General features: G+C 38.0%; 1 protein-coding gene across 3 annotated transcripts in view; it reads right to left on the reverse strand.

Annotated features, from left to right (window-relative positions):
* Positions 1-8,820: 8,820 nt before the first annotated feature.
* Positions 8,821-26,550, reverse strand: part of ABCA12 (ATP binding cassette subfamily A member 12) — a 218,662-nt gene continuing 200,932 nt past the window's right edge. For all 3 annotated transcript variants that reach the window (XM_087866525.1, XM_045806142.2, XM_087866554.1), the window contains 10 exons: positions 25,722-25,975; positions 23,476-23,680; positions 22,288-22,397; positions 21,850-21,991; positions 20,725-20,859; positions 18,574-18,677; positions 17,072-17,164; positions 15,694-15,799; positions 12,673-12,810; positions 8,821-9,424 (listed from right to left, as the gene is read on the reverse strand). In XM_087866525.1, the coding sequence (XP_087722651.1) occupies positions 9,317-9,424; positions 12,673-12,810; positions 15,694-15,799; positions 17,072-17,164; positions 18,574-18,677; positions 20,725-20,859; positions 21,850-21,991; positions 22,288-22,397; positions 23,476-23,680; positions 25,722-25,975 (1,395 nt within the window). In that variant the 3' untranslated portion in view covers positions 8,821-9,316. The remainder of the gene's footprint in view (positions 9,425-12,672; positions 12,811-15,693; positions 15,800-17,071; positions 17,165-18,573; positions 18,678-20,724; positions 20,860-21,849; positions 21,992-22,287; positions 22,398-23,475; positions 23,681-25,721; positions 25,976-26,550) is intronic.

The following is a 26,550-nucleotide window of genomic DNA, read 5'->3' on the forward strand; positions in this document are numbered from 1 at the left end:
ACATAAATTGTTTAGGGCATATACCATTTCATAGTGCTGGATTTCTTACACTGGGAGATTGTTCCCCTTTGAATGGAATAAGAAAACAGAAAAATGAAAAAGATATAAGATGGAGAAATAAATCAAATAACAAAATTATCTACTATATTGAAAACAACAGCAAAATCTCAGTAAGTACGAAGCAAACTCTTTTAAAATAAACGTAAATGATTAGTAAATCTTTGTATGTCTAGTTGACATGGTTGGATTTCTTCATGAGGAATTTCAGAGGAGGCAGAATTGAAGGGTAGGGTTTTTCCGGAGGGTTCCTGGGGGGAGAGGATAGTCAGGGACAGAGTCTTTTCATTCATGCCAGAGATCTGTGTTGCAGTAGTCAAGGGAGCAGTAACTAGGGCCCCCGGGACCAGCTCACTCACCAGGTCAACACAGACATAAATATAGCATACCTAAATTATCGGTGACCTTATGTATCTAAGTCAGCACACTCAATCTTTTTTCTTTTTTTTCCTTTGCTTTTTCCCCTCCCTCCCTCCCTCCCTTTTTCTTTTTCTTTCTTTCTTTCTTTCTTTCTTTCTTTCTTTCTTTCTTTCTTTCTTTCTTTCTCTCTTTCTTCTTTTTCTTTCTTTCTTTCCTTTTCTTTTTTTTCTTTTCTTGTCAGAATGTAGTCCCTGGAATCAAATTTACCTTGTTGCTGTATCATTCTGGAATAGATAATGACCTTTTCCCAATCTCCAGTGTCCTTGTCAATAGAAAGGGGCTAGTAAGTTGAAACTATGCTGTCAGAATTAACAAATACGGCACACTTGACCCAGTGTTTCACACATAACAATTGTTAGTAGTAGCTGCTGTTATTTTCATTGTATAATTTAGCTTGATTTTTTTAAAAAAGATTTTATTTATTTATTTGACAGAGATAGAGACAGCTAGCGAGAGAGGGAACACAAGCAGGGGGAGTGGGAGAGGAAGAAGCAGGCTCATAGCAGAGGAGCCTGATGTGGGGCTCAATCCCATAACGCCGGGATCACGCCCTAAGCCGAAGGCGGACGCCCAACCGCTGTGCCACCCAGGTGCCCCTAATTTAGCTTGATGTTAACACTTTGCAATGAGGGTGATTAAGCATCACTCTATCTGGGTGAAAGTATTTGATTTCATACAGTATTTTTATTTTAATATTATTGGGCAAATGCTGTATTAGGCAATACTGTTAATAAAATAATATGTCTAATGCTTGGCATTTTATTGAGATGTGTTTTATGTGGGATCAACATTTTAATTTAAAATATTAGCCATCTGCATAGTTTTCCCCAGCAGTTAATTTTAAATTTTCATGGCTACTCTTCTGAAGTTAAAAACAAACATAATTGCAAAAAAATTAGAACAAAAATTATGAAAATATTTGTAAATTGACATGGACTCCCTTGGTCTCTCAGATTTATTGACAACAGTATGTGGATATTATGCTGGATGTGGGCGATACAAGGATGAAGGAAAGGAGTTCACCATTCGAAGGAACATAGGGAGTAGTGGGAAGAGGAAGGCAACACAGGATTGCTTCCTGCAGAGCCCTGCACAAAATGCTTTTGTAACAGAAGATGGAACAACTAACTCTGCCTGAGGCTTTCTGGGCAGGTCTCCTTAAAAAGAAAACCCAGGAGAAGAGTGGTAACTAAGATGAAGAGAAGTGTCTCGATAAAAACTAAGTGGGGGCAGGGAAGAGGTCTTCCAAGAAGAAAGTAGTATGAGCAAAGCGCCATAGAACTGAGGAAAGGTCTAACATGATAGAAACGGCAAGAAATGCGTTGAAGTGGGAGCACAGACTACATGGAGAAGAGAAGTGGAAGCACTGGGAGCTGGATGATGAAATACTTTGAGGATTATTGGTTAGAGTCTGCATTTCATTTTACAGATTACAGAAAACCAGTCTGGCTTTATAAGCAAGGGAGGGATGGGATTAATTTCATAACAAATGATTTCAAAGGAAATAATATTCACTTTTAGCTTGCTATTATTGTATTTAAAAACTTCATTGAGAAGCTTACATTAATGAAGGCAGCAAGCTCCCAAGGCCCTGTGGGGGTAAGAGAACGCAAACCTGCTCTGTCCCCCCAACCCTCGCCCAGGAGGACACCTGCTGTTCGAGTATGGGATTATCTCCTAGGAGAATGGATCCATCATTCAGGCAGAGAGCATTGTTGGAGAAAGTAGTTGTACATATCATCTTTCTATTCTTCTGAGTTTGCACCAAATGTTTTAATATTATAAGAATCAGGTTTTATAGGTGAATTGAAGACTGCCACAATCCTCAGAAGTAATTCATATAACTCATATAAAAAAGTAGATGCTGTTCATGTTATCCAGAGTGGAGGCGGTCCTCCGAGAACTGGGAATTCTCAAAACATTTTCTCTATTGCAGAGCAATCCAAAGGTATGTGGGTTCAAATACTTTTTCATGTATGTTCCTTACTTATATGTAAAAATGTCATGAAACTCTTATGCGGTGCATCCTTACAGACAAAAAGACAAAGAAATAATGGGCAGAAATGTACAAAAGCAAAGCATTAGAATTCTGATTCCCAAGAAGATACCGAAATCCTCCCACGCTAGTGGATTCACTGTAATACCTAATCTGGAAGACAGCATACTTCCTTTTTCTTCTCCATGAATAAACTACCCCTTGGGAAACTTCACTGCATTTCAGAGATTTATACTGAAAAAGATGCTTCTTTTTCATACCAATCATGCCAGCTTCTTGTTTCTCATTCATTTATTCATTCATCCATTTAACCAACAAATACTTGTTGATTAACTTAACCAGAGACGTAAAGGACCTTTATTCTAGAAACTATAAATCACTCTTAAAAGACATTGAGGAAGACATAAAAAGATGGAAAGATATTCCATGCTCATGGATCGGAAGAATTAACATAGTTAAAATGTCCATGCTACCCAGAGCAATCTACACTTTCAATGCTATCCCGATCAAAATACCGAGAACGTTTTTCAAAGAACTGGAACAAATAGTCCTTAAATTTGTATGGAACCAGAAAAGACCCCGAATCTCCAAGGAACTGTTGAAAAGGAAAAACAAAGCTGGGGGCATCACAATGCCGGATTTCGAGCTGTACTACAAAGCTGTGATCACAAAGACAGCATGGTACTGGCACAAAAACAGACACATAGACCAATGGAACAGAATAGAGAGCCCAGAAATGGACCCTCAGCTCTTTGGGCAACTAATATTTGATAAAGCAGGAAAAAACATCCGGTGGGAAAAAGACAGTCTCTTCAATAAATGGTGCTGGGAAAATTGGACAGCTACATGCAAAAGAATGAAACTTGACCACTATCTCACACCATACACAAAAATAAACTCCAAATGGATGAAAGACCTCGATGTGAGACAGGAATCCATCAAAATTCTAGAGGAGAACATAGGCAGCAACCTCTATGACATCGGCCAAAGCAACCTTTTTCATGACACATCCCCAAAGGCAAGAGAAACAAAAGATAAAATGAATTTATGGGACTTCATCAAGATTAAAAGTTTCTGCACATCCAAGGAAACAGTCAGAAAAACTAAGAGGCAGCCCACGGAATGGGAGAATATATTTGCAAATGACACTACAGATAAAGGACTGGTATCCAAGATCTACAAAGAACTTCTCAAACTCAATACACGAGAAACAAATAAACAAATCAAAAAATGGGCAGAAGATATGAACAGACACTTTTCCAATGAAGACATACAAATGGCTAACAGACACATGAAAAAATGTTCAAAATCATTAGCCATCAAGGAAATTCAAATCAAAACCACACTGAGATACCACCTTACGCCAGTTAGAATGGCAAAAATAGACAAGGCAAGAAACAACAATTGTTGGAGAGGATGTGGAGAAAGGGGATCCCTCCTACATTGTTGGTGGGAATGCAAGTTGGTACAGCCACTCTGGAAAACCGTGTGGAGGTCCCTTAAAAAGTTAAAAATTGAGCTACCCTATGATCCAGCCATTGCACTACTGGGTGTTTACCCCAAAGATACAGACGTAGTGAAGAGAAGGGCCATATGCACCCCAATGTTCATAGCAGCAATGTCCACAATAGCTAAATCGTGGAAGGAGCCGAGATGCCCTTCAACAGATGACTGGATTAAGAAGTTGTGGTCCATATATACAATGGAATATTACTCAGCAATCAGAAAGAATGAGTTCTCAACATTTGCTACAACATGGACGGCACTGGAGGAGATAATGCTTAGTGAAATAAGTCAAGCAGAGAAAGACAACTATCATATGATTTCTCTCATCTATGGAACATAGGAACTAGAATGATCAGTAGGGGAAGAAAGGGATAAAGAAAGGGGGGGTGGTCAGAAGGGGGAATGAAACATGAGAGACTATGGACTATGAGAAACAAACTGAGGGCTACAGAGGGGAGGGGGGTGGGGGAATGGGATAGACTGGTGATGGGTAGTAAGGAGGGCACATATTGCATGGTGCACTGGGTGTTATACACAACTAATGAATCATCGAGCCTTGCATCGAAAACCGGGGATGTACTGTATGGTGACTAACATAATATAATAAAAAAAATCATTATTAAAAAAAAACCAAAAAAAGCCACAAATACTTGTTGAGTGCTACAAATACACATTGTGTGTGTAGGTGGGAAAATTAGGAAGATCAAAATAGATTTTCTGTCCTCACAGAGCTTCATGTCTAGTGAGGGAGAGAAATACTACACGAACATTCAAATAAGAGTGCAACGACTACAGTGCAGAGGCCAGCTTGGGCTTCCCTGTCTATGGAGGGATAGATAAAACTGGCCGGGACCCCCCAGATCCATCACTGGTGGGGTCAGAAGCTCCACTCTGCATATCCAGGCCTCTTGTTTCAGGGTCTCCTCTGCCTTTAGGCTTCTCTGTGGTGAAGCCGTCACTGTTTTGCACTTTTTAAAAAAAATTTAATTCCAATATAGTTAACATTCAGTGTTTTATTAGTTTCAGGAGGACAATATAGCGATTCAACACTTCCATACATCACCCAGTGCTCATCACAACCCGTGTGCTCTTTAATCCCCATCACCTATTTCACCCATCCCCCCACCCACCTCCCCTCTGGTAACCAGCAGCTTGTTCTCTATAGTTAAGGTTCTATTTCTTAGTTTGTCTTGCTTTTTTCCCCCTTTGCTCATTTGTTTCTTAAATTCCAGATGATTGAAATCATATGGTATTTGTCTTTCTCTACTTTTTTCACTTAACATTATACTCTCCAGATCTATCCATGTCATAGCAAATGGCAAGTTTCTTCTTTTTTATGGATGACTATTATTCCATTGCACATATGGAATATATATACCACAACTTCTTTTATCTATTCATCTATTGACGGACACTTGGGCTGCTTCCATAATTTGGCCATTGTAAATAATGCTGCTATACACCTAGGGGTGCATGTATCCTTTTGAATTAGTGTTTTTGTATTTTTTTTGGTAAATACCCACTAGTGTGTTTATTGGATTGTAGGGTAGTTCTATTTTTAACATTTGGAGGGATCTCCATACTGTTTTCCACAGTGGCTACACCAGCTTTCCACAGTGGTTCAACGGTTGTTTCTTGAGCTTTTGATTTTAGACATTCCGACAGGTGTGAGGTGATAGTTCAGTGTGGTTTTGATTTGAATTTCCTTGATGATCACTGATGTTGAGAATCTTTTCATGTATCTGTTGGCCATCTGGATGTCTTTTTGGAGAAATGTCTATTCATGTCTTCTGCCCATTTTTAAATTAGATTTTGTGTGTGTGTGTTGAGTTCTGTAAGTTCTTTATATATATTTTGGATACTCCCTTTATAGGATATGTCATTTGCAAGTATCTTTGCCCATTTAGTAGGCTGCCTTTTAATTTTATTGTTTCCTTTGCTGTGTAGAAGCTTTTTATTTTGATACAGTCCCAATAGTCTATTTTTGCTTTTATTTCCCTTGCCTCAGGAGACATATTTAGAGAAATGTTGCTATGGCCAATGTCAGAGACATTACTGCCTCTGCTCTCTTTTAGGACTTTTATGGTTTCAGGTCTCATATGAGTCTTTAATCCATTTTGGTTTATTTTTGTGTATGGTGTAAGGAAAATGGTCCAGTTTCATTCTTTTGCATGTAGCTGACTGGTTTTTCCAACACCATTTGCTGAAGAGACTATCTTTTTTCCACTGAATATTCTTTCCTGCTCTGTCAAAGATTGACCATGTAATTGTGGGCTTATTTCTGGGTTTTTGATTCCGTTCTATTGATCTGTGTGTCTATTTTTGTGACAAGACCACATTTTTGTGTCTGTTTTGATTACCACAAAACTTGAATTCTGAAATTATGATCCCTCCAGCTTCGCTTTTCTTTTTCAAAAGTGCTTTGACTATTCAGTCTTTTGTGGTTCCATATAAATTTTAGGATTGTTTGTTCCAGCTCTGTGAAGAATTTTGATAGGGATTCCATTGAATGTGTAAACTGCTTTAGGTGGTACACACATTTTAACAATATTTGTTCTTCCAATCCATGAGCATGGACTGTCTTTCCATTTGTTTGTGTTGTCTTCATTTTCTTTCATCAGTGTTTTATACATGTCTTTCATCTCTTTTATTCCTAGGTATCTATTATTTTGGTGCAATTGTAAATGGGATTGTTTTCTTAATTTCTCTTTCTGCTGCTTCATTATTAGTGTATAGAAACACAACAGATTTCTGCACATTGATTTTTGTATTCTATGACTTTACTGAATACATTTATCAGTTCTAATAGTTTTTTTGGTGGAGTCTTTCAGGTTTCCTGTATATATAGTATCATGTTGTCTGCAAATAGTGAGAGCTTTACTTCTTCCTTACCAATCTGGGTGCATTTTATTTCTTTTGTGCCTTTTGTTGTCTGATTGTTGAGGCTATGACTTCCAGTACTGTGTTGAATAAAAATGGTAGAGTGGACAATCTTGACTTGTTCTTGACCTTCAGGGGAAAGCTCTCAGTTTTTCCCCAATGAGTATGATGTTCACTGTGAGTTTTTCAAATATGGCTTTTAATATGTTGAGGTATATTACCTCTAAACCTACCTTGTTGAGAGCTTTTATCATGAAGGGATGTTGTACTTTGTCAAATGCTTTTTCTAAGTCTATTGAAATGAATCATATGGGTTTTATCCTTTTGTTTATTGATATATCATGTTGATTGATTTTTGAATATTAAACCACCCTTGCATCCCAGGAATAAATCCCATTTGATGGCGGTGAATGATTTTTTTAATGTATTGTTGGATTTTGTTCTTCATCTCCTTCAAAGAAGACAACCACCCATTCCTTCCTCAATTTTTACTCGACAGTCATTTGTAAGTGTGGCTGACTTTAATGAAGATTTAGAAGTCATGAGGACAGTTCATAGCACGGTTCCACAGTGAATGAATATGAAAATGCATTTGGATAGTCATGGTTTTGAAAGTCCACTCGAACACTCCACCTTCTCACTGGACTTTCATCTCTCTTTAATACTCAGCTTTCCCTGCTTTTTCCTTCCTCCACCTTTCTCCTTGCCCTTTGCCTCCCTTCCTACCATTGCTCAGAAACAAGCAGGCAACCAACCAACCACTCACTCTCACCACAATAAAACACAATGAACAATAAACAAATCCTTTTATTCTTTCATGGAGCCCGCCCACCTTTTTTGTCATTTGTCATTTGGGCTCCTGAAGACATCCATGCTCTCTGAGTTACAACTTCTACTCCGAAAGCCATATCTACATATTATATTCAATGTAGGCTTTTCTATTCTAAGCGGAATTCTGTTGCCATCTGTTAAGATGTGTATTTTTAGCCTGGATATATTACAAATTAGGATGCATGTTCTGACAGAAAAGTAGGAGGTACAATAAAGTATAGTATTAAAACAGAGGGACTGGACGTAAACTGAGGAAGTAGAAAAGGAAAGCTTCTGTGAGAAAGAGTAACACTTCTGAAGACTGTTAGCATAGTCTAGTGACAAAGAGGAAGGAAGAACATTTCAAGTAGTGGGTCTGGAGATGGGAAGGGGTTTGGTGCCCTGGAAAAACTGAAGAGAGGCCAGCATGGCTGTACCCTAAAGAGGAAGAAGAGAAAAAAAGGGATGAAGGTGGAGAGGTGAGCAGGGATCTGATCACGAGGGACCTGATCACGTGGGACCTTGTAGGTCACGTGACTCCAAATTTCAGGTTCCTGAATCTTCCCTAACAAATAAAATGACTTCATGAATTATTTTTTCTAAACTTCAAATTTATTGGTTTTTGAAACCGATACAATCATGCCAAAGTTGGCAAATGTGTACACACACATACACACACACACGCACACACACGTTACATAAAACACCTTCCCCGAGGGCCATATAATTTGGCATTATTATGAAGTCTAACCTATAGCCATGTGCATGATTCTGGGTCAGCCGGGTGGTTAGCTGAAATTTATCTCCATATTCATTTTCTCTCCACAGGAATTTTTCCTGCAGAGAGGCCCACAATATGAGGGTTTCTGTAAGATCTTAAAAAAATGTCGCCTGCCAGCAGCACATGCATTTTCTATCAGTTTTTAGTATTTGTTTCTGTTTGGCTGACACGCCCGTTTCACGTGAAGAACAAGTAGCTTCTTGCTCTGCTCAGTGCCTTACTACTATTAAGGCCTGGCAGGAGTAAATCTAAGTTCTGTTTACCACCAGGGTAAACTGCCCTACTATGGCATTCTTGTGGAAAGGCACTTTTTTGGGAATCAGCATACCCCACATATTTACAGGCACTGAAAGTGACATACCACGTACATTGCAGACACTGTGCTCACTGCTTCCTGCCACTGTTAATCTGTACCCAATGATGATGCTCATTCTGTTGTTTTTTTGAAATAAATTATTTTGTTTGTTCTCCCAATTCTATCTACCCCAAACTATCTTACTTTTCTTCTCCACTCTTGCTTTTCAGCTACTAATAACCATGCCTTTTAAGTTGTCTTTTTATTAAAAGTAATAAATTAAGACATTTATCTTCAAGTGGTTTCACCTTTGCATTGTAACCACCAACATATACATCAGCACACTCAGAGTATTGAGTTTACCAAAATTCATTTCAGTAGCAACAACATTCATTGACTTAGGAAAAAAACTTTCCACTTACGGTTAGTTACTTGCTAGTCTTACACAACTGTACCTTCCATATAGTATAATACTTTAAAATTAAGATAGTTTGAGGAAGCAATATCTTCTGTGGCTCTTCCTTAAAAGGAAGCCATTGGCCGTTTGCTGAGCTTGACTCTTCTGGTGGTACTATGATTCCATCTGGTCATCCTGTGAGTCAACACTTATGGTGGAACCTTGGCTACTGGTATCAGCAGTTTCATAGGACTTTTGATCTTTGGCAAAGTTGATGAAAACCTGATTTTTCAAGAGAAATAAACTCATTAGTACTTGGTAAGCCAAAGGAAGAAATAAGGTTAATTCATATACATACACATATACACACACAGTGAAAGAGAAAAAAAAAGAAAACTAGATATGATAGAGTTATATCCACAAAAAAATACACACTCTCACTAGTGTTCCTTTTACATATTCAAATTTAACTGGAGGGGGGCACTGCCTGGATGGCTCAGTTGGTTAAGTGTCACACTCTTGGTTTCAACTCAGGTTGTCATCTTGGGGTCGTGGGATTGAGCCCCATGTCAGACTCTGTGCTTGGTGCAGAGTCTGCTTGTCCCTCTCCCTCTGCTCTTCCCCCTACTCATGCTCTTTCTCGCTCTCTCAAAATTAAATAAATAAAATCTTTAAAAAATTTAACTGGGGTTTGAAAATAAAACCTATTCTATAACTATAATCATAATATAAATCTAAAGCTATAATTAAATCCCTAAAACCATATATCTGTATTTTTAAGATTCACATTAATATCTCTATCAAGTATAATCCAGGAACCCAAGCCAAGCCATTATCAAATGTTTATATGATGATGTTGAGAGAAATTTCACTAGTTTCAAGAGTTAATGTACCAAAATAAAATTTGTACAGAGAGCCCACATTACGTTCAGTAAGCCAACTATTTAACAGACAGAATTTTATTACTTGGTTTAAAATCATTAAGTCTATTAGTCACAGATTTCTCTAGAAACTGAGTCTATTTTGTGTCAGACACGGTCCTGTAGTTGATTGTAAGTCAAAGGCTAAATTTTCTGGGTCAGTAAAGCCGTAATTGCCTAAAGCCCCCATAAAAAATTGTCCATAAAATACAGTACTTAGAGGCCCCTGAGGCCTAACGTTTAGACCCGTCGTGATGATAGATGCTATTAAATGTTCTGTACATCAGGCTGGTTGAGCTGTACAAGATCAACACGTTGTGAAGATGATGAAGGATGACCTGTAAAGCCTCTAGTTATTGAATATAACGTAATTAAGACAGATGATGTGAGTGAAACAAAAAAATTCTCCATTTACCACTTTGGTTGCCTGAATCTAGCACATCTACAGGTCTGGCACTGAATTCTCTCTAGAAACCCCCAACCTACGCTAACCCAGGAAGCCAATCAATAATGTTTTTTAAGAAACCTACCAAGACACAAAAACAGACACATAGACCAATGGAACAGAATAGAGAACCCAGAAATGGACCCTTGGCTCTTTGGGCAACTAATATTTGATAAAGCAGGAAAAAACATCCGGTGGAAAAAAGACAGTCTCTTCAATAAATGGTGCTGGGAAAATTGGACAGCTACATGCAAAAGAATGAAACTTGACCACTCTCTCACACCATACACAAAAATAAACTCCAAATGGATGAAAGACCTTGATGTGAGACAGGAATCCATCAAAATTCTAGAGGAGAACATAGGCAGCAACCTCTATGACATCGGCCAAAGCAACCTTTTTCATGACACATCCCCAAAGGCAAGAGAAACAAAAGACAAAATGAACTTATGGGACTTCATCAAGATAAAAAGCTTCTGCACAGCCAAGGAAACAGTCAAAAAAACTAAGAGGCAGCCCACGGAATGGGAGAATATATTTGCAAATGACACTACAGATAAAGGACTGGTATCCAAGATCTACAAAGAACTTCTCAAACTCAATACACGAGAAACAAAGAAACAAATCAAAAAATGGGCAGAAGATATGAACAGACACTTTTCCAATGAAGACATATAAATGGCTAACAGACACATGAAAAAATGTTCAAAATCATTAGCCATCAGGGAAATTCAAATCAAAACCACACTGAGATACCACCTTACGCCAGTTAGAATGGCAAAAATAGACAAGGCAAGAAACAACAATTGTTGGAGAGGATGTGGAGAAAGGGGATCCCTCCTACATTGTTGGTGGGAATGCAAGTTGGTACAGCCACTCTGGAAAACCGTGTGGAGATCCCTTAAAAAGTTAAAAATTGAGCTACCCTATGATCCAGCCATTGCACTACTGGGTGTTCACCCCAAAGATACAGATGTAGTGAAGAGAAGGGCCATATGCACCCCAATGTTCATAGCAGCAATGTCCACAATAGCTAAATCGTGGAAGGAGCCGAGATGCCCTTCAACAGATGACTGGATTAAGAAGTTGTGGTCCATATATACAATGGAATATTACTCAGCTATCAGAAAGAACGAATTCTCAACATTTGCTGCAACATGGACGGCACTGGAGGAGATAATGCTAAGTGAAATAAGTCTAGCAGAGAAAGACAACTATCATATGATTTCTCTCATCTATGGAACATACGAACTAGGATGATCAGTAGGGGAAGAAAGGGATAAAGAAAGGGGGGGTAATCAGAAGGGGGAATGAAACATGAGAGACTATGGACTATGAGAAACAAACTGAGGGCCTCAGAAGGGAGGGGGGTGGTGGAATGGGATAGACCGGTGATGGGTAGTAAGGAGGTCACGTATTGCATGGTGCACTGGGAGTTATACGTAACTAATGAATCATCGAGCTTTACATCGGAAACCCAGGATGTACTGTATGGTGACTAACATAATATAATAAAAAATCATTAAAAAAAATAATAAATAAATAAATAAAATCTTAAAAAAAATAAAAATTAAAAAAAAAAAAAAGAAACCTACCAAGAGGGGGGAGGGGGGAAGAAACTTAACAAGGAGAAAGTGAGGAAAGTGTTAATATCTATTTGTTTAACAGGTGAAAATAACATTTTGTTGCTTTACATATTTATATAACCTAATGGATATAAATGTCTTATTTATTTATTTATTAAAACGATTTTATTTATTTATTTGACAGAGAGACAGCCAGTGAGAAAGGGAACACAGGCACGGGGAGTGGGAAAGGAAGAAGCAGGCTTCCAGCAGAGGAGCCCGATCTGGGGCTTGATCCCAGAACTCTGAGATCACGCCCTGAGCCAAAGGCAGACGCTTAATGACTGTGCCACCCAGGCACCCCTATAAATGTCTTATAGAAAGGAAAAATCTTCTTTTCTCCATTAAAAAAATAGTTAATGCTTTTCACACTTTTTTTGAACATCCCAAAATGCAGTTAAAAATAAAGTAAGTTTTTCAGGTGCAAGCTTAGAAACTGTTTCAATTACAAACAAATTGAATGTTATTAAAAAGAAATAACCAGAATGTGTAATAATTAATATGTGACATTATGTACATGGATCATGGTATCCAGCTTACCTCTTCCAGGGTAGTCTGACTCACTAAGAAATTTGTGATATTTAAAGCAGTCTTGTTGGTTTCTAGAAGATCAAAAATGTTTGCTACTCCTCCTGCCGTGACTGGCACATGATACTCCAGCATGCTGAGGTGCTGATCCTGCGGGGACAAAAGGGAGAAATTTACTCTGCACTGTCAGATAATATTGAGTTGACTAGACATAACTTCACCCAGAGCTAAGGAAAATACTGAAATTCATTGCATTAACCATGATGAGACAGTGTAAAGGATGGCTCGGTTTTGTAGCTAACCACCTGCAAAGATGAGATGAGAAGTTTTACAAATGTCAAAGAGAAAACAAATTAAAAACCTAATGAAAATTCCAAAGTAGTCTACATTCCTGTGCACTTATAAAGTCCTTACAGTCTTGCCTAGGAAAAAATATTGTGAAATGGTATTTTAGATGTCAGATTATGGTCAGCCCACATAAGGTTTTATTCAGAGATCACATTTAGAAAAAAAATTTTTTTTTGTTTTAATGTTAGAACTGTTCTAAAAAGCTAGGGATTAACTGTTCAATTTATATTGGCTAAAGAGACTAGATTTCAAAAGCACTGTGTAGGAAAAATCTCATTAAAATATGCCACATTCAGGGAGCCTGGGTGGCTCAGTCGGTTAAGCGTATGCCTTCAGCTTAGGTCATGATTTCAGAGTCCTGGGATCGAGCCCCACATTGGACTCCCTGCTCAGCAGGGATCTGCTTCTCCCTCTGCCTGCTGCTCTTCCCCACCACCTGCTCGTGCTCGCTCGTGTCAGCTTTCTCTCTCGAATGAAATCTTTAAAAAAATGCCACATTCTTTTTTAACTCACTCTAAAATTCTTTCCAATTTCTTTATTTAGTCCATAGCATCACCATCTACTTAGTAATCTATTCTTGTTTCCTTGAAACATCTTTAACATCCTGCTTTTCTACATATTTAATCAGTTACCATATCCTCTAACATGAGTCTCACATTTAAACCTTTCCTCTCTAGTTGCGCCATCGACGCTAATTCCAGTCTCACCACTCCGTACCTGAGTAACTGCCACAGCCTCTTCTGTGGCCGAGAACCTGCATACGTGCATACACTTCGGCACGAAGCAGCTAGAATCATCTTTCCTGAGCGCTATTTGATCAAGATACGTTCTTATGCCACCACCTACTCCTGCAACCTCTATGCCTCAGATCGAGATAGTGAATTGCACCTGGGATTCAAGACTTCCGCTACCGGAAACCCCTCCTGTTCTCACTCCCTTGCTGACTGCCTAACCCCTCTTATCCACCTGTGGATGCATCACACCTGTCACCACAATCAGGCTATCTTATTTTTATTCCCAAAATGTTGCTCTTGCTATTTCTCTTCTAGAGATCTAGAAACCATCACATACATGTAAAGAATGGTCTGTTTAGAAAGAAATGAGACTTTTACGATCACTGCATTTGCTTTGTATAGCCCTGGTCCCACAAGGAACAGACCAAGGTGAATGTAATCTCATCACTCAGTGAATAAACACAGATTTCAACCTGGAAATTCACCAAAAGAAAAAGCACTAGTGTGATTTGTGTAAAGCAAAGTGTCCTTTAATTTTTAAATTTGATTTTAATTAATACGGTAGAAAATGGACTTTGATAAGGATCGTAAAAGCTATTATTTCCTGGAGAAGTTAGCCAAGGTTTGGGAGGTCGAGGCAAAGGTATTTTATAAAGATAAAAGGATTGTTTTAAAAAATGCACTCTCTTTTGCTCTCTACAATCACGTCACATTAATACTGTCCCTTATAGTTTATGAAGTAGCTTTGTGGACATTTTATCATTTGTTTCTCACACCAATCTTGTGAAGTAGATGTCATTATTCCTATTTCACAAAGGAGAAAAAGAAGGTTCAGAGACTTTAAATGTCTTGCTGGAAATAACACAGGCAGAGCTGGATTTTGGCCCAAGCCTTTAACTTTCTTGCCACCATTCCTCACCTGATTTCTTTTATTTTTGTTCTATTTTATTAAAGATTTTACTTATTTACTTGAGAGAGAGAAAAGAGAAAACACAAGTAGGGGGAGGGGCAGAGGGAGAAGCAGCCTCCCCCGCCCCAACGTGGGGCTCAATCCCAGGACCCTGAGATCATGCCCTGAGCCAAAGTCAGATGCTTAACCCACTGAGCCACCCAGGCACCTCCGCACCTGATTTCTTTTAAAGACGTTCATTTGCTATAATCCTCTCGTACAAACTACCTGTACATCAAAGATGTTATAAAGATGGTTTTTTTGTCACATGCATTTATTTTAAGTATGTGCTATGTGAGATACGTACACGTATCTGTGCTTGTCCATCCTGTGGATATATATACACAAAATGAAATTAAGTGAACGATGTTTCAACTAGTGTGGGAATTAAGAACTTGATTTCCAAGCAGTTTTGTTCAAACTATTGTGGGCTTATCTTCCAAATGAGAGGAACAAGAAGGTAATCTTCTCTAGCTATGACAGTCTGAACTCTACACTTTTTTTTTGGTAAGAAGAAATGTCCTTGATCATATAATATCTGTCATCCCTCAGCTCCTTAACATATATAATTAGTAAACTAGTATGTACACAACTCAAAAACTAATAGTTTGGTCATAAAGTCTTTGTGAGGGAGAAATAAAGATATATAAAAGTACTACATTTTATGTATGCATGTATGTATGTATTTTAATGTAAGCCCTACACCCAACCTGGGGGTCGAACTCACAACCTGGAGATCAAGAGTCCCATGTTCTACAGACAGAGCCAGCCAGGTGCCCCAGGACTACATTACTTTTAAATAGCTATAAAATTATATGATTAATTTGAAGATTCTATTTGTTCATACTAAGTTTGTTTCAGAGTACCTTCTGTACCTTGAACTAATAAATATATTAAGATTAATAATAAAGCCACGCTCAACTTGAAAATGGCAAGCATCCATATTAGATTATGACTATCAAAACCAATCAAGACCAAAAGGCAGGATAGTTTCCTACTTACTTTTAAGTATGTTTTTGGAAAGTGCAGTTGCATAAACCTTGTGAGGGCCTCCATGCTCACTTTGGTATTCTTTAAGTGAACCTTGACAGTAAATCCTCGTCCAAACCTAGAAAGAAAAAGTGCAAAATGAGGTATGAGTTACATTTTGCTGAAATAACTCCCCCGGAATTCTAGGTAATGAGATAGGACCCAAGCTGACCATTATAGACCCTTTTCTTATAAGACTGCCATTTTGCCATAAAAGTTCAAGGTATGTTACGACTGGAAATAGTGCACTGCCATGATTTTTTATTTAGTTCTACGCTATACAAAGTCACACTGCTTGAACAAAAACTGCATTAGAAAGAAAACAAAAACCTGGCTTTCATTGACATCAATGAATTGGAAATTGATGTCAATATCTGGGGTTAAATACTTTCTAATTTAAAACAAACATGGTCTTAAAAGGCACGTCATTGGAGATTTGGTGTCCAAAGTGAAGATTAAAGTCACTAGGGTTTTAAAAATGAATACTAAATCAATATGCTAGCTGTTTGCCCAAGAATAGAGTTTGTAAAGAAGTCAGAACAGACTCTTTAAGAACAACGAATAACGTCTCTTTCATCCTTTTTTCTTACTTATCTTGGTTAATACTATTTTATAAGAAGCCAAGTTGTACAGATAAAGGCATAAAGTAACACCCTGAAGTTTGGAGATTAACATGGATATGTATAAGTGCATATGCACTCTTGCAAATATAAAATATTAATTCAATTTTAATTTGATATTATGATATTTGTGCACATTCCCCCAATGTATTCTTGATTAAAAGGTTTTGAATGCAGTAAAAATGTTGAACAGCTTACTAAAAGCCTGTGCAAATGGCACATGAACATGCTAAATAAAAATCTATGCCTTTATGTACTTGTCAAGGTCTAACTTGTTATTGAGTAAATTCTTGAAAACTACTTTCTGAGAGTATTTGTGTTGTGGATTTTTTTTAAAGACCTTTTAGTAAGATAATTTAACTTTAAGGTGAATCGAATCGAAGATCAACTTTTTCTTTCCAGTTTTACTTCTCATTACAGGACAAGCTATTGAATAATCCTTGAAGGTAAGTATAGTACTGTTAGACTGACTTCCTCACACCGTATGTTCAACAATGCAATTGTTCTTCACCTTTTTTTTTTTTAAGGTTTATTTATTTGAGAGAGAGAGAGCGTGTGTGAAGAGACAGCAAGCACTGTGGGGAGGGGCAGAGGGAGAGAAAATCTCAAGCAGACTCCCCGTTCAGCGCAGAGCCTGATGTGCGGCTCCAACTCATGACCCTGAGATCACAACCTGAGCTGAAAGCAAGATTCAGACGCTTAAAGGACTGAGCCACCCAGAAGACCCTCACCTGCTCTTTATATGCTGCAAAGACCCAATACACTGGAACCTTCCATTCACCATAATGGCCAGCCTGGTACAGAGAGCTTCACATTCTTCCATGCTGAAAGACAGAATCACATCAGAATTCTGGGCACAGAAAAGTTTCATTATGGCACCTTAGAAATACAATTTTAGTTCCTTAAAATGTCTTTTCCCTTGAAGGACACAACAAATACATTTTAAAATATAAATTAAATGTCTTCACATAGGGTTTATTACTCTTTATTCTCCAGCTTGAAGCCATCTCTCTCACCTGGAATGCCCTCTCATCAAACACAGTATTTCTTTCAACCTCTTTCAAGCTTAGGCTCAAGACCTACATTCCCTGAGCAATGTTTCCAAAATAATCCTGAACTTTTTTCATGATGCCTCATACTCCATATTCAGTTGGCTTTTATGTTTTGTTATTTATAACCAGTTAACCTGTACTTGATTATATAATTTCCCATTTCAAGAACTATGACAACTGGTAGAGATCCTCTCCACTTCATACAAAAGTGAATGGAAATTGGAAGATTGGCTTCAGAACCTATAGTGTGCCTGGCAAAGCTAGGATAGGAACACATCTCTTAATTATAAACAAATCTAGAACTTGTTCTACTGGATGATAATTGCAGGGAAGGGATGACTTTAATACAAGGCCAACCTTACAAGAAAGGCACAGATAAAATGCTTCAGTAGCTTTTTTACTGAATTGACTGAAAGGGTCTACTTTACGGAGGCAGGCTGGGAGATCAGAATTCGGATTTTGTGAAAAGACGGTTTTAGGTAAGACACAGGCAGAGGGAGGGGACAGTGATAGGAAGGGCAGTAAGTGTATGTGGAGCCACTAGTCATTCACGTTGACTGAATGGAGTGGGGGTGTCACAGGAAAAAAAGACTGGAAATTTAGACGAGGCCAGACAATAAAAGGCCTCTCATACCAAGGCTGAGGATGATGAACTTTACGGCAATAGGGAAGAAGCGTTAAATTAAGAGAGTCATAAGTGCCTCCTCATTTAAGAGAAGTTTGTTTTTACTTTCTGTGTTTAAATTTCTTTTTACAGATTTATTCATTTATTTTAGAGAGAAAGAGAGAGCGAGCATGTGCACACACACACACACACACACACACACACGTGGCAGGAGGAATAGAGGGAGAGAATCTGCAAGCAGACGCCGCCGGAGGGGGCTTGATCTCAAGAGCCATGAGATCATGACCTGAGCCGAAACCAAGAATGGGACATTCAACAGACTGAGCCACCCAGGTGCCCTAAGAGAAATTTATTTTAAAAAGATAGTTTAGGTCCTATCCTACCCACCACAGGACCTGCATTCTCACATGAAACCTGCCTGACTTGCTCCCACGGCTATGAACACAAAATACTTTAATCCAACTGTGGGTTCATTATCATACATACGTAGGATTCTCTCTTCCAGCTCTCTTCCTAAAATCCTGTCTGTGGCTTTCGAGTTCCCACACGAGTTTACCTGTGAGATGTGAGGATGACGGAGCATTTATTCTGCACTTCCTCTGAGATGATCTTCCAGAGGTGCCGTTTCGACTTCGGATCCATCCCAGAGCTCGGCTCATCCTTAATAGAAAGTTACAAGAAAAATTTATCAAATTAATTAATTTTTGATGAGGTTCTTTACATGAATCACTGCGTCTCACTTGCCGAGAACAGAAATCACTTTGCGAAGTCCTGTGACTAACTTGTTTTATACTTAATAGGCTTCTTTCTGCTGCTGTCAAAAAGCTCAAAATTAATCATTTAAAATTGTCAATCTGTTTAAAAAGTGTCTCAGTGAAGCTGACACCCTGTTACTTTACACTTGTCTCATATTTCTTTGGAAAAAAATCTGCATCAGTTACTGACAAAGTGGAGTTTCTGCATTTAATACTACATTGTCACAGATATTATCTGAAGCTACATCAACAAGATTGCTACCTTGCTCCTGATAGCAGAATTGTGGCTTTGAGTGATAATACAGCATGTGATGCCCACAGAACATAATTTGATTTTTCAGTTAATATGTTTGAGGTGTATTTTAAATTCTATGTCATTAATTGAAATTGAATCCTCTTGGAGGAATAAAAATAAGATCTGCAGAAACTGCCATGTAGAAAATATAAATTATATTTTAAAATAAATGATGGTTTGGAAAATTGTTCAGACACAAAATTCAAAATGTAAAAATGGATAATCTAAACAAACAACAATAGATTCTAAGAGATGATTAACAAATCGGAGGTCGAGATTAGGTCATCATTAAAGATATGTATTTGCAGTGGAGAGTATGTACGTAGGATTATCTGAGGCTTATCTTTACAGTAAGAGATTAAAGGAATGACTGTTGATTTGGGGAAACAGGAAAGGATAGCTTGTCACTGCTGCTGTTTTTGAAGACGAGAGCATATAGGGCAAATGCATATGGCAGAAAATATGATAGTACTCTCTCATAGCCTGTATTTCAGTTCTGCTCATTAATATGTAACATTTGCATAGCACTTCTAAACATTTTAAGTATTTTACTTCTATTATCTGAAAGGGGTGCTTAAGGATGGTTTTGTTCAAGTTAAGGGACACTTAGACAATAAAATTCCACCATAAGCATTGATGGGCAGGGATGTTGTGCATTGTAAGCTTCTGGTACTATGGAGAGATAGGCTGCACATCACGTAGATGGGTGGTTTAAATGATCTGGTCCTCTGTAGGACTTAATCCCTGGAATAACGTGGTGGTTTATAGCTGAATTTGTATTGCATACAGTTAAAACTCTTCTGAAGTTTGGAGTTCCTTGAATGAAGGAGATCTTCTAAAAAAAAGGGCAAGTTCATTTCTCGGAAATAAGCCCCTTCACAACGTTTGGCCTGAAGAGCAGGATGCCGTATCGATCGCCTCTATGGGTACTTTGTATTTCCAGGTGATAAGTTAAATTTTCCAGCTCTTAACCAAAGTATAAATGTGTAATGCATTTCTTGCATCAAAGAATTCAAATAAAATAGAGACTCATATTATCACATCACAAACTTAGGTAAGTAACAGGGAAATGAAAATTTAGCCCAACCCATCACCCTAAGCTGTGTCTTTCCATTTTAGGAGAAGTTGGAAAATATGTTGGTTCACCTGATGAGTTACTAACAACAGATTTCTCCAATAATGGGCAATCAAATTCTTCCGTATTCCATAACGTTACTTATTAGAACATCCTGAATTTGTTCTGGCTACTTCCTATTCCCGTAACAAGTGTTTCCTCTGAAATGGACTAGCCGTAGCTCTTTGCTGATATAAAATCCCTTAATGAGGGTGCCTGGGTGGCTCAGTTGGTTAAGCATCTGCCTGAGTCTCGGGTCATGATTCCAGGGTCCTGAGATCGAGTCCCACATTGGGTGTAGGGAGCCTGCTTCTCCCTCTGCCTGATGCTCCCCTGCTTGTGCTCTCTCTGACAAATAAACAAAATGTTCAAAACAAATAAATTCCCTTAATGAGGTGGTATATGTAAAATGTGTTGCAAAATAACCAGCACACAGCAAGACCTCAGGAAAGGTTTACGGCAATGATGACAATAAAATGTTACACACGCTATTGGGTATATGGGTCTAATTATGCAGTCCCCTTTCCACAATGATCCTCTTACCAGCAGGAGAATGGAAGGTTTCCCGATCAAGGCCAGTGCGGTGGATAATTTTCTTTTTGTGCCATAGCTGCACAAAGAGGTTGCTCTGTCCTTGTAGGGCATCAGGTGAAGTCTCCTAAGGAGTTTATGAACAGTCTGTGGGTGGAAAACAGGAGTTAGGTTGTTGACCTTCCCCCGTCAAAACCCTAACAGCACTACATGGAAAAAAGATCATTGTGAAAGAGAGTTCTATAATGAAGAAATACATACCTGAAAACAATTCAAATATTTAAACCCAACATATTTTATTTTTACTTTTAAAGGTCCACCTAAAAACTAATAATCACTTAAAGAGATAAAAGCAATTCTGTGGAGGCTCATTTTCAAATGGGATTTTTTTCCCCCCAAATGTGTGTGTGTTTACAATTGGATTGGACTTTCTGCAGGATTTCTTTATACAACTTAAAAGCGCTAAAACAGAATTCTACCCTCCACAAGGCAGGCTTCTCACTGTTTCATCTTTCTTCTTACGGAGGGGGCAAGTTGTCACAAAGGCTTTCTGTCTATTTAAAACTGACCCAGTACCAAAACTTCAGCACATTAACTTAGGAATCATGAGTTCTTGAGTCTATTTCTGTAGCTAAACAGCTCTGGCAAATAGTGGACTCCTAGGAGGATTTCAACAGGTCCTCAGGGTTGTAGAAATAGAGCTGCCCGAAGGGTTAGCCAGTCCATTAAAAAGGCAAATAGTGGCAGTGAAGTCCAAAACCACATTTAAAAAATCTAAATGGAAGCTATTAGATTTTATGTGGGCAGTTTGCAGGGAATTCCATGTTTCAGAACTTATTGAAACACTGGAGGATGTGCAGACATCACCGACCAATGCTTAGCCCTGAGCCTACGGCAAGTGTGATCCTTTATCAGACAGTTCTTAAAAGGCAACTGAGCAAACACAGGTAAAGGAGCTTCTGCAGCTGAGTTCACAGGCGTATATCTGATATTCACAATTGAGGTAAGACTGCCTCAGTGGTCACCGACAGGAAGAAAATGCCATAGTTTTCCAGATGTCAACTTAGTCGTGAGAGTGAGAAGGGAGCAGAAACAGTAATGGTTTTCAAATGAACAAGTTTTCACACTTATACTCACTTCTTTAATATCTTTTTCTGGAATTCCGTGTATCCTGGCATAGAAATACAGGTGTTCTTCCACAGACACCAGGTCATCTAAGGCATCTTCCTGAGGGCAGTATCCAACTAGTGAGCTGTGTGAGTCAGCATGACCCAGGGATCTGAGTTCAGAGAAGCAAAGACACAGATAAGTTTCAAAAGGTATGTGCCTTCTAGTCCCCAAATATGGGGAAGGCAACTATGTGTCAGTCATGGCAATTAGTGATTCTAATAAAAAAGGTAAAATATCCCACCATCATATCACACGTAGAGATTTAAAAATTTCCACCTCCTGGAATAGCTATTTTTTCCCTAAGGACTTAATAATACAACTACAAAATAACAAAGAGTTAATTTAAATTATTTTTTTCACGTCATTATGTTGTGCTTGATAAGCTGAAGCCATGGTTTTTCATACCCAGTTTTATTTCTTATCAGAATATTTCCACTTGAAGGAATTACGTCTCCTGTCAGCATCTTGAAGATAGTTGTCTTTCCTGCTCCATTCACCCCAAGAAGGCCAAAGCACTGGTTAGAGAGGGAAAAAAAAAAAGGTATAAATCTTAATCCAAACCAAAGGCATTATAACCTTTTCCTCTTTCTCCCTGGGTGAAATAAATTACAAAGAAAAAAAATCATTGGAATATTCATGGATATTGTAATGTTCTGTTGGCATTTGATAAAACTTTCTCTTTCTCTTTTTAACAAATGGTTACTTACACCTTTTTTTCCTTTAACCATCTGAACATTTGTATATATACATAGGACTTATCTTACATATTATCTTATATTACATTATCTGTGTGACATGACAAAACATCCCACAAGTAAGATATGCTAACTTGACAAAGTAATTATATTTATAGATTTCACATTATTCACACAAAATCACAACTTTACTGAATAAGCCACTGAAGCAATAATTTCTTTATGCTGCTGAATACATTCGATGCATTTGGTCTGCAGCTCTGCTCCAAAAACTAAGGGCAATGCTCACATTCTCCTTCTCCTTTCAAAGCTGCCTTAATAGTTTTTTTTTTTTGTCTTTAAAGATTTAGTTATTTATGAGCGAGTGAGTGAGTAAGCACACGAGGGGAGGGGCAAAGGGAGAGGGAGAGAGAATCTTAAGCGGACTCCATGCTAAGGAGGAGTCCAATGTGGGGCTCAGTCTCACGACCCTGAGATCATGACCTGAGCCAAAATTGAGTCAGATGCTTAACTGACTGAGCCACACAGGTGCTCCAGTACTTCTTCTATAAATACAGCAAGAATAAATATGGATGCAGTTTTAGGACCTCACTTCTGACCACTGGTCCTTTTATGCTATCTTTCACTAGCTTTCACTATGCTTGACTGAAAGTCCACCCCAGGGAGGACAGCAGCTTGGGATGGGGCTCAGGACTTGAGGTATGGTGAATCCTCCCTGTTAGAGGGGAGACTTAGAGGGTAAATAACAAATGGACATGTGTAAATTTTATATACAGAATCCATCAAGATATTCAGGGGTTGACTTCCATGTTTCTAGGAAAAAAACAGGAAAAGATAAAGATTTTTGTCACTTTATGCCAACATAAAGGACCGTTCGGAATGAAGCAGTGTTCCTCACCTCTCCAGCGGGTATCCCGATGCTGATGTTGTTTACAGCTATGATCTTTTTGTGGATCAGTTGGTAGGTCTTTGTGAGACGATGGAGCTGGACCAGGTCAAATTCACCTGCACCATTCTCCACTCTGAATCTCTCAGCCCGCACATCTTCATCTTCATCTATTGTCTCCATTACAGGTGAAGAATTAAATTTTCTGAAGAGGAGTCTAAAAAGTGGACCCAGTAATTCTGCATCAATGATTCTGAAATGGCACTACTCAATTCTGACATGTTTTAATGGAGTTTCACTTCACTAAAAGTGTGCGATCACACACTAGGTTTGTTTTAAATTTGTTATGCATTATGCTATTAAATAAAAGTTAAAAATTAGTACAGATGCCCTTCACCATATTCAATATAGTATTTGGAAAATAGCTTCTGCTTTCCATGCCTTAAATGCTTTCAGATCCACTGTTATAATTCAGAATCCTAATTTTAGTAATGAGGGTGTCCGTTTGGGTTTGAAAGTTACTTCCTAAAAGTTAGACTAGAGTCATTAGTAAGACCCAACACTTACAAGCCCACAATCAATTATCATCTTCTTAAAAAAAATCCTTTTTATTTCTTCTTTTATCAGTGACATGAATGTTCCTCTATGTTCTGTTTACTGTCAATGTCTTACCTAGGTGCTATAGCCAATATATTAAGGTTATCAGCCCTGAAAACTAAGTCTCAAACCCACCTCAGTATCTTGCTTAACATATAATAAAGCAAACCAAACAATACAAAATTTAAAAACTCAACAAATCAATTCAGGTTTTCCTCCCAATGTCCCTGTTTCTTTTCATGATATCCCCAGAGATTCCAACTGTGATGTTTTCTTTGAAATCTTCCCCATTCCAAAATCTACTCATGTCAGTCTCCTAGCACTGGAAATGCCTGGAACACCCAGTCATCAATCATGTTCTGTCTATTTCAATTACTGTCAGAGGCTTTCACTCTTTCTCACCTAAATTCTTCAGGAATCTCAAACTGCTCCAGTGTCTCTGACTCTTCCATTCTAATCTGTAGGACCTCCACAGAATCACATCTCCTAAACCACGATTTCATCAGGTTGCTTTCTGGTCAAAACCTTTATTGGACTACTATTTGTTTGTTGAATAAAGTCCAAATCATCTCTTTAACCAAGTATCCAATAGACTCCATAGGCTTCTGGCCATATGCTTGAGCTCCCACTATTTCATTGCATTTATTCTATGTCCTAATCCATTGTATTACTCATTTCTCAAATACAAGCCACGATTTTTTTGCTCGATCTTTGCTCGTCATTCTTTTCATTATTTTTAACTTAAGTTTTATTTTTCCTTAGGTGATGTGTGCACATCATGTATTAAAAAGGTACTGAAGAATATAGAGTGAGAAATAAGTTTCCTTCAACTCTGTACAGTTCTCTTCAGCAGGGCACCTATAATTAGAGATAGTCTATGCATATGTATGCATAAATTATAGTTCTTTTCTAACCCAAATGGTAATAAACATTACATAAAGTTCTGAACTTGCATTTTTTACTTAATATCAGCAGGAACCCCAAATACTACATACAGAACTGTGTTAGTATAATGACTGCATAGTGTTTCACTTATAAAAGACATATATAATTTATTGAACCAATCCTTACATGGAGGACATTTAGGTTGTTAATAGCACATTCTTTTGCTATTAAGAATGGTTGCTATGATGGATGATTTTATACATACATAATTATGCATGTGTGTGAGCATATCTGTAGGGAAAAAATCCTAGAAATGGAGTAGCTGGGTCAATGGTATGTGTACTTCTTTTTATTTATGATTCTGTTTTCTCTTTACTCAATCTTCTTCTCCCAAACCCACTGCTAATATGCTACTCACTCAGTCCTCTTTCCTCATTTCTACTTTCTATCCATCCTTTAAAACTTAACTCAAACACTACATCTTTTGTTTATGTATGTATTTTCTCTCCACCACTGAATCTTAGTCTCTTTAAGCCTAATAGTTGAGCTTCTTTAATTTTTTTTCTCTCACTCTACAACAATACTCGCAGATTTATAGTAAGGTTTGATAACTATTTACTGAATTATTGGATGGTGAATCACCTTACAGTTTTTTAAAGTTTTTTGAGCACAACATTTCCATTTTACTAATGGAAAGAGGACTATGGACCCCTTCCTAAATAATCTGAATTGAGTTCTATCACAGATGTCAGATACTATGTTTTCATTTTATTTACCTGAGTTTCTTTATTAGCCATTCATTGATTAAGAGCCGCAAGAAAAAGAACATGGTGCCCTGAGAAACCAGAGCCACAAACATTGCACCTAGTTTATCCATCTCAAAGGTTTCACTTGGATACTCCACTCCATATGCTTTTAAGAAGTCTAGGACCGACTGTTGTTGAGAAAGTTCAATCAAACCGTAGCCAAAGCAGAATTGTGGAAAAATCAGGAAAATGCGCTTGAGGGTTTCAGAAATAAGTTCTAAAGTCTGAAATGAGAGAAGAGAAAAAAAAATGAAGCTCAGGGTTAGACTTCTAACAAATTGACAAAAATGTAAAACTAGATGTGGACAAATACGAAAACTCGAGAAATTCATCTAGATTGGCAATTATTTCCTATGTATGCTGCATTTATATGCAAGTATTTATTACAAACAGTGGAGATTTATGACTAAAATACAAGCAGAAAAGGATTATTTTTTCCTTGAGATGATCTATGGTCAGGCCGAATCCTGGAGGTTGAATCACTTCCAGCCCTGCCTTATACCCTAGGAATGCAGAAATAGCCAAGGTGTTGGGGTCTGATACAGGATATTAGTTGTGCCTGAGTAAAGTTGGTATTTGGTAAGGTAAAGTTTTAGAACCTTAGGTAATTTGTACTTGAAGAGGGACTAAAATGGTGAAGTGAGAAAAGAGATGCATCTTATCTCGATGGGGAACAAATGGCTCATTTTCACATTATTCACACTTGGGCCAACCACTTACAACTCATGAACTGTCTTCTTCCTTCTGGAGTGTGCTTGTCTATTCCTCAGTTCACTTCATTTCCTCTCTATTCTTTCCC

Source organism: Ursus americanus, chromosome 1, assembly GCF_024610735.1.
Source record: "Ursus americanus isolate L20-20 chromosome 1, mUrsAme1.1.p, whole genome shotgun sequence".
Classification (NCBI taxonomy): Eukaryota; Metazoa; Chordata; class Mammalia; order Carnivora; family Ursidae; genus Ursus; species Ursus americanus.